The sequence below is a fragment of the Camellia sinensis genome, chromosome 13 (assembly GCF_055761805.1).
Source record: "Camellia sinensis isolate YWXY chromosome 13, ASM5576180v1, whole genome shotgun sequence".
Taxonomy (NCBI): Eukaryota; Viridiplantae; Streptophyta; class Magnoliopsida; order Ericales; family Theaceae; genus Camellia; species Camellia sinensis.
The window spans coordinates 36,116,747-36,124,494 of record NC_138973.1 but is presented as its reverse complement, the minus strand read 5'-3'; the positions used below and the strand labels follow the sequence as shown (position 1 = coordinate 36,124,494).

The 7,748-nt window shown below is 38.9% G+C and overlaps 1 protein-coding gene across 1 annotated transcript; it reads right to left on the bottom strand.

Moving 5' to 3' along the window:
• Positions 1-3,928: 3,928 nt before the first annotated feature.
• LOC145805309 (disease resistance protein RPM1-like) lies at positions 3,929-5,638 on the bottom strand. The gene has a single exon (XM_082900424.1). It carries the CDS (start codon positions 5,636-5,638, stop codon positions 3,929-3,931), a length of 1,710 nt encoding a protein of 569 aa, XP_082756550.1.
• Between the last annotated feature and the right edge of the window lie 2,110 nt (positions 5,639-7,748).

Here is a 7,748-nt window from a genome sequence, read left to right as displayed (position 1 = left end):
CTGCTGCCACCTATTGTGGTTTGAGCATGTGTTACTGCCGCTGTGTTGCCATGAGCCATAGGCTGACTGGGGCCTACTTCTCCTTGGATTTGATTTTGCACTCCGACGGGAATAGCTCCATCACCAGTTTGATTTCCGTTTCGCGCCGGTGTAAAATTAGAACTCATCACCAACATGGTGTGAGTGAGATTCTGAAGAGTGGTGAGAATCTCCTGCTGAGTATTTTGAAGTCCTTGAATGGCTTTGAGCAAAAGTGGTTCATCTGGAGCCATGGACCTGTCATCACCACCATTAGAGGATCCTTGTTGGTGAACTTCATCTTCTCCCGCCATCCTTGTTGGAGTTGTGTGGATTCCAGATCTCATTGAGACCATTAACCAATCCGCCTCCCCAGTGAAGTCGCCAAATGTATGAGAGGGTTCAGAAAAGTTGTTGGAAAATTCGAAGATCTTCGAAGATCCTTGAAGAACAACTTCGAATTCTCTAGAAGATTATGAGAGGCTTAGATTCTTCAACAGTCTCAACTTAAGAACACAAGAGCAAAGGAGATGATGGAGACAACAGATTGGGTGAAGAAGAACGCAAAGTGGCTAGAGAGAGAATAATGGCAAGGCTCTCCCATGGATCTCCAACTTTCACTCTCAAGGTTGATAATGGAGATAGGAAATTAGTTCTTTCCCAAGAGTTTTTTCTCTAAAATCCATCCCTTATAAAGCTATTGGTGGGTGCTATTTATAGACACCTCATGATGTAGGATGGAGCCCATGTGCAAGGCACATTGGGAATATTCTCTCTAACCACCTTGTCCGAGGAGGTGACCTCTCCGAGGATGAGAAAAACCTCGAAGAGGAGATCAACCCCTCGGCGAACCCTTCTTCTTAGCCACACCTAACCAATGATCCCCAATCATCCTAAAGGGTCAGGGGTAGTCACAAATGACGTCCTGCTGCATAAGGGTTAGGGGTAGTTCAAGAGAATGCCCTGTCGCAAATATTGCCAAGTCTCAGGGACCCCCTAGATCGTGCCACCTCGACCCGGGTATAGGCTAGTTTAACCGAAGAGTGAATTTATCTCCACTCACCGTCCTCGGGATCGGGCCCTTTGTTTGAACTCCATTACGCCCATGGTTTTGGTGCGTAGATCCCGGAAAGCTCCGAGCCCGCAAGTGTTCTGGGACTCATTAATGGAGCGGCTTCTAGATTGTGTCTGAATCCGTTCGAAGCCAAGTGCTTTGGATCTCTAGGTTCGTGGATCCGAACCCTTTCAAGTCCGAGTGCCTCGGATCTCTAGGCTTGCTCAATACCCTTTCGAGTCCGGGCCCGAGTAAGTCTCTAAGTTCGTGGATCTGAACCCTTTCGAGGCTTAGAGCGATTCAGCCCGTTTGATGGAGATAAATCCGGAACCACCAATCTTGGACTTGCGATAAATTTGGGCCCACCAACCTTGGAGTATTGGGCCTAATTAATTTAGTGAACTCAAATTAGCTCCTCTTACATTGTCTTTTTGCAAAACTAGCTCTTTCACTGTTTACTCTTTCAAACCCTCAATTCGTGAGCTTTCAATGATCAAACATGGCCTCTCTTTATGTGTTGACATTAAAAACACTTTAGTTAATCATGTTGCATATGCAGACACTCGATGTCAAGATGATTCGGACCGAACCAAGTTGGGACTTTTAAGGTTTGTGATTGTACAGCACCTAGATCTCACTAGGATGAGTGCATACCAGATGTTTGTTGAATTGATTCATAAATTGACTCTGATGACACCAGCACAGATTTTGACACGGTTACGAATACTTGAAACTGAAGATTGTATTGATGAGATAGGTAGAATATGCATAAGTTTCGACTGGCCAAGCCACAAACAAGGCTCTTTTCCATCAAGATTTTGGAGATATGCTCGGATAGTAGATCTGGGTTATTTCCTAAAACTGCAATCTAAAAGCAATATACTGGCTGTGGCCATTTTATTTGAGTTGTGTTATAAATATTGTTACACTGACCATTGTAACATGGTTGTCCTGGCTAACCAAGATCAGATTAAGAAATGCAGCTAAATTTGTTGACGATTTCAAATTCGATTATGATATGCTAGAACTCGAATCAGATCACACCGGCCCTATATGGAAGATGGTGATCCAAAAAAAGATCGCTGCCCGGAAAAGGAAGAGGACAGCAACAAGTATAGACACCGTGGATGAGGTAATGGATGCACAGACAAAACAGGTTCCTCTTACGCCCGAAGAGGACTTTCCTGACATTGCCATATAACCATGTTAATCGTTGTAAGGTACCTGGTTTTATAGTTCTAGTATTAATATGTAGTATTGGTTTTATGACGTTTACTTCTTGTGATTAATATGTATGCATTGGCTGTGTGTTTTCAGGTATTTTAGATATGATGCGACTTATTGTTAATTAAGGCGCATGTATTTGTTGTGTTTTCAGGTATTGTTGATATGATGTTAGTTATTGTTAATTAATATGTATGGATTATTGGTTGTGTTTTTTCAGTAGCTTGACCCTTGTTTCGTATCAGATAGATCTTTAAAATAATTCTATTTAGGTTTTTTCATAAATTCAATGTTAAATCAGAAACTAAATTTGTAAGACACCATGACATGAATACTATCAAGATTACTGAGGATATCAAGTGGCATCTATCAAATTGAGGTTTTAGAAAGCTAACACTTTGATGAATCTATTGAAGGAGATTCTAAATTGATTATTAATACTTTAAATGCTAGAATCGGATCTTTACTTGCTAAAATTCTAAACCAAAAACTGTGCAACTTCCATAATAATTAACAGTCTTGCAATCAATTACTGTTATCAAGTATTATCCAGACAAAAGAAAAAAATCATCATCAAAATTTGTAAAAATGAAAAAAGGGAAAAGAAATGTGGTGTTACTAATTATGAGACTGTTCCAATCTAGAAAGAGCTTTTATCCTTCGTCTTCCTCTTTCTTCATAGAAACTTTACTTGCCTTTGACCATGTTTTGTGTCCCAAATCACAACTTCAGGGATGTGCGCTATTTTCCAATAATTCCCATCTTGTACTTCTCGATCCAACTCTGAAATCAATTTCTTAGACATGTCACAAAGCTCAAACTTTTGGAGGTTGGTTAGATGTTCGATGCCTGCGGGGACCTCTTCCACTAATTCACTATCCATGATAACTAGAGTTTCAAGGTGGGGCATTGCTTGCTCCTCCACTCTCACCCATCTCAATCCTTTTAATCTACGAAGATGTAAAGTATTAAGCCTTTGAAACTCTCCTACCTTGAAACACAATCCCTCCCCTTCATATGCCTGATCAAGTACAAGCACATCCAGATTGGGTAATTCTTGTAGAGATTGGAAAAGATCATTCCTTAACTTGCTCTAGCCTAAATGTAAAGTGACAAGGTCATGGAGAGAGAGTATCCAGTTCGGAAACTTCTCCAAACGTCCAATCAAGTATAACTGTTGAAGAAATGGAGGAACTGAAGACAAAGATTGCAGATCAAGGATCTCATCGTCTTTTGTGGTAGTTACAAATAATTTGCGAAGATTGCTAAGCTTTTCAATGGAGGAGAGCAGAGTTGCCCCATCTTCTCTTCTTAAATTCTTGATGGTTAATGTCCTAAGTTGGGTCAGCCTCCCCAACTCTTTCACTATACTAATGCCACCTCCACTTCTTTGGTCTACATCTATCTTGGACAGCGCTTGTAGGGATTGCAAGCTTCCTATGTGAGATGGAGCTTTGAAGCCATGGAAATCTCTAAATTCAATGTAAAAGCTTCTAGATTTATAAGAAAATAATAAGAGATGGCACAATTTTTTAAGCCTTAGAATTTCATCAGGCAACTCAGTCACATACGTGTTTTCTAGATCTAATGTCTCCAGGTTCTCAAGCGTCCCGATCAACTTTGGGACCATCTTCACCTTGTTCCCCTCAAGCTTAGGTACTTGAGATGGATCAATTTAAAAACTTCATCTGGTATAGTCTCCAATGGAGTACCTCCCAAATCTAACACCTTTAGTAGTCTCGAACCACGTCTAAACAACTCACCCAAGGATGCATTAGGCAGTTGATCCATTGCCCCCAACACAAATAGAGAACGAAGTTCGGAAAAACGCTCGCTATATTCTACATTTCCTGATGTGCTTTGGATCAATAGGCGGCAAACGTTTTTCGGCCACCTTGAGCCTTGTCTACAAACTGTTGTTACAATGTTTTCCTGTATCGCCTTTGAAAGAATAATTTCACGCATCAGGTCGTGAATATGGAAACTATAAGGCTTTCCATTGAAACCTCTCTGTGTCACTTGAACCAGGCTCCTATTGAATAGCTCATTGAGGTAACCCTTTGCAACTGCTTCTATTGTCTTTCCGTCAGTAACATTCACAAATCCTTCTGGTGTCCAAAGTCGAATTAGTGTATTGCATATTATCTGTTGATTCTCAGCAAAAATGCTCAAGTACAAGAGACAAATCTTCAGATTATAAGGCAGATCATTATAACTGAGAGAGAGTGCTTTTTTCATACTCTCTAGTTTGTCATTGCCCTTGAATTCAGCACCAAAGCTGCAATAGAGCATTACCCATTCATCTATTCTGCTCCAATCCTTTGTAGTTAAAACACCACTTATCGCTACAATTACACGTGGCAATCCCTCGCATCTTTTTAAGATTCGAAGAGAAATTTCCTTCAAGTGTGGAGGGCATAAGTTCCCCTGAAAAGTCTTGTTGCAAAACAGCATCCAAGACTCCTTTGGGGACAAGGGCATCAAGTCATAGACATTACCTTCAGTTTCTTCACAACAGGTAGAGGCAATATGTGCAAAATGAGTTGTGAGAATGACACGGCTGCCATTATTGTTGTCAGGCAGCACATAGTTGATAGCCTCCCAAGCGTTAACATTCCATACGTCATCAAAAACTACCACGTATCTCCTTTGTCGCAAAAAATCTTGAACCAGGCATTTCAGCCTGTTGATGCTCGTAGTTTCAACTGCAAAAGGGACTGGTTTCATGATTTTGCTGATGAGTAGTTGAATCATGTCCTTCAGGAGATCCTCAACCCTGATTGACTCAGAAACAGTGAGCCAAGTGTGGCTGTTAAAATGATTCTTCACCATTGCATCATCATAGACTTGTTTTACAAGGGTTGTTTTGCCTAAGCCTCCCATTCCCACCATGGAAACTGCTTTTAGCCCTGGACCTTCTTCGACTAGCCACCCAATCAGTTGTCTTTTGGGTTTTTCGATACCCACTAGCTTCGTTTCTTCGAGTAACAGTCCGTCGCCACTATAATCATACCATGCATTGTTAACAGCAGTGGACCTTGAGCCTTGCTCTAGTGTACCATATATATCATGGTATCTTTGATGTCCTAGGGAAATACTGATGACCCTGGACTTGATTCTGTGTACTTCAGAAGCAATTTGGTGGCGAGCTTTTAAAGTCTTGATGGAGCTGCAGATCTTACAAACAAAGCCACGAAATCCATCACCATGTTGATCTACGAGGTGAAGCCTGAATTTGTCAAGAACGTCTTCAGTGTCATGAGCAGCATCATGGACTTGTTTGACCCAAACTTTGAGTTCGGGGTCAGTTTCTTCCTTAGCATCAGCAACTAAAGTCGACATGTGCTCGAATTCATCTCTCTTCCTGAAATCCAGTTAACAAATTCACCTTTTCCTGGAGGAAGGGTGCAAAGTTTGCTAGTAGATGGAACACTGCACTTTCGGCCATTTTCTGTTTTGTGTAATTCTTGCAGAATAGCCTTTGGTGTTGTTTGAAGGGATAACTAGGTGGAAATGGTGAAACTGAGTCATTAAAATTTGACATGGGGAAACTAAGTCAGCCTTCATCCATTTCTGGAGTAGAAGTTACAAACCCTTAGTTGAATTTGTCGTACATTGCAATTTTATATCCTGACTTTTATAATTGACATTATTGCTCAACATGTGTCCCCATTATTAACTTTAACAGCTCTCTGAAATTTTAGATTTGCAATATAAGCTACATCAATATGCCAGCCAAGAAGAATTAATGAAAAAAAATTCAGTTACTAAACACCAACTTTAATAACGAAAAAAGTAGGATAAAGAACATTGGAGAAGAATTTTTTTTCCCAACCTAGTATGAATCTCTCTCTCTCTCTCTCTCTCTCTCCATCTTCAATAATAGTTTAGTTGTATTTAACTCTTATCCAAATTATTACTAGGTTACACATTCCGAAGTTGAGACTATCTAAATTATTTATGCAACTTTACCGGAACTTTAAAGAAAAATTGGCAAGTTTCATGCGTTGATTGAATCTCCTTCAGTCTTTTTCAATATGCTTTGTTTGGTTGATTGGAATAAAATAGAATGGAGTAATTATGTCACCATAAAGTCTATTTTTCGGTTTGGTTCAATAAAAAATTGATAAAATTTTATTATAAATAGAATCATCATTCACCATTGTAAGGAAATCATTTTATAAAGAGACTATGGAATGATTCCTTATCTCATCTCATTTTATTTCGGGAAATTTAGCCAAAACCCCTCCATTGAAACTTTGTTTGGTGAAAATGACAGCGTAATTTATTTTGTTTCATAAACCCTCTAAAGAGAATGCACATAATTGAGTAAACACTACAACATTTTCTTAGTTTAGTGACATTTGAAAGTGCCACAAAACTATTGGTTTAATGACATTTTTTAGTCTTGTGGCATTTTGAACAAGTGCCATTTGTATCCATGCCACGGTAGATACTAGTGCCACGGTAGATACTTGCAAGTGTCACTACACCATCATGGCTAAAAACTTTCAATAACATTTTGATGTCATGGTAGATACTATTTGTGGCACTATCAAGCGCCATTAAAAAAAGAGTTAGTGACACTTATAAGTGTCATTACACCATCAAGACTAAAACCTTTCAATGACACTTTAATGTCATGGTAGGCACTATTCGTGACGCTATCAAGTGTCATTCGTGACGATAATTCGTTGTAGAACAATTTGATCCGCTCTTGCGGAGACTCGAACTGCCAACCTCCCGCACCATAAACCTTATACACCACACTCTTCCCACTACACCTCTATAGCACCACATGATTATATATGCAACATATATTATTTATTTAGTATATACATTCATATTAATATAAAAGTATATGTATAAACATAATTATTTTATTGAACATAATTTATGTAAAACAAACTATTTACTAGCAAAATAAAAAAAACCACTTTTGGTGACTAAAAATATTTTTTAGTCTCCAATTCTATGCTTTTGGCTACTAATTGTTTTTTAGTTGCTAAAAAACTTAACTTTTGCCGACCAAAATCGGGTTAGTCGCCGAAGATGCACTTTCAGCTACCAAAATTTCGGTCGTCAAAAAATTTAATTCCCGCCTTAGGATTTTAGTTCTCCCGCGCTAAAAATGATCACTTTTGGCGAATAAACTTATTTTTTAGTCGCTAATTGTAGACTTTTGGCTACTAAAATTTTTTTAGTCACCAAAAAGCTTTACTTTTGGCTACTAAAATATTTTTAGTCGGTAAAACCCATATAATCAGCAACCAAACTTATTTTTAGTTGTCAATTGTAGACTTGTGGCTACTAAATTTTTTTAGTCACCAAAAAGCTTTACTGTGGGCTACTAAAAATTTTTTAGTCACTAAAACCCATATAATCAGCGACCAAACTTAGTTTTAGTTGCCAATTGTAGACTTTTGGCTACTAAAATTGTTTAGTCGCCAAA

Excerpts from the sequence above, each read along its gene's own strand:
- LOC145805309 (XM_082900424.1), bottom strand. The coding sequence starts at position 5,638 with ATGTCGACTTTAGTTGCTGATGCTAAGGAAGAAACTGACCCCGAACTC.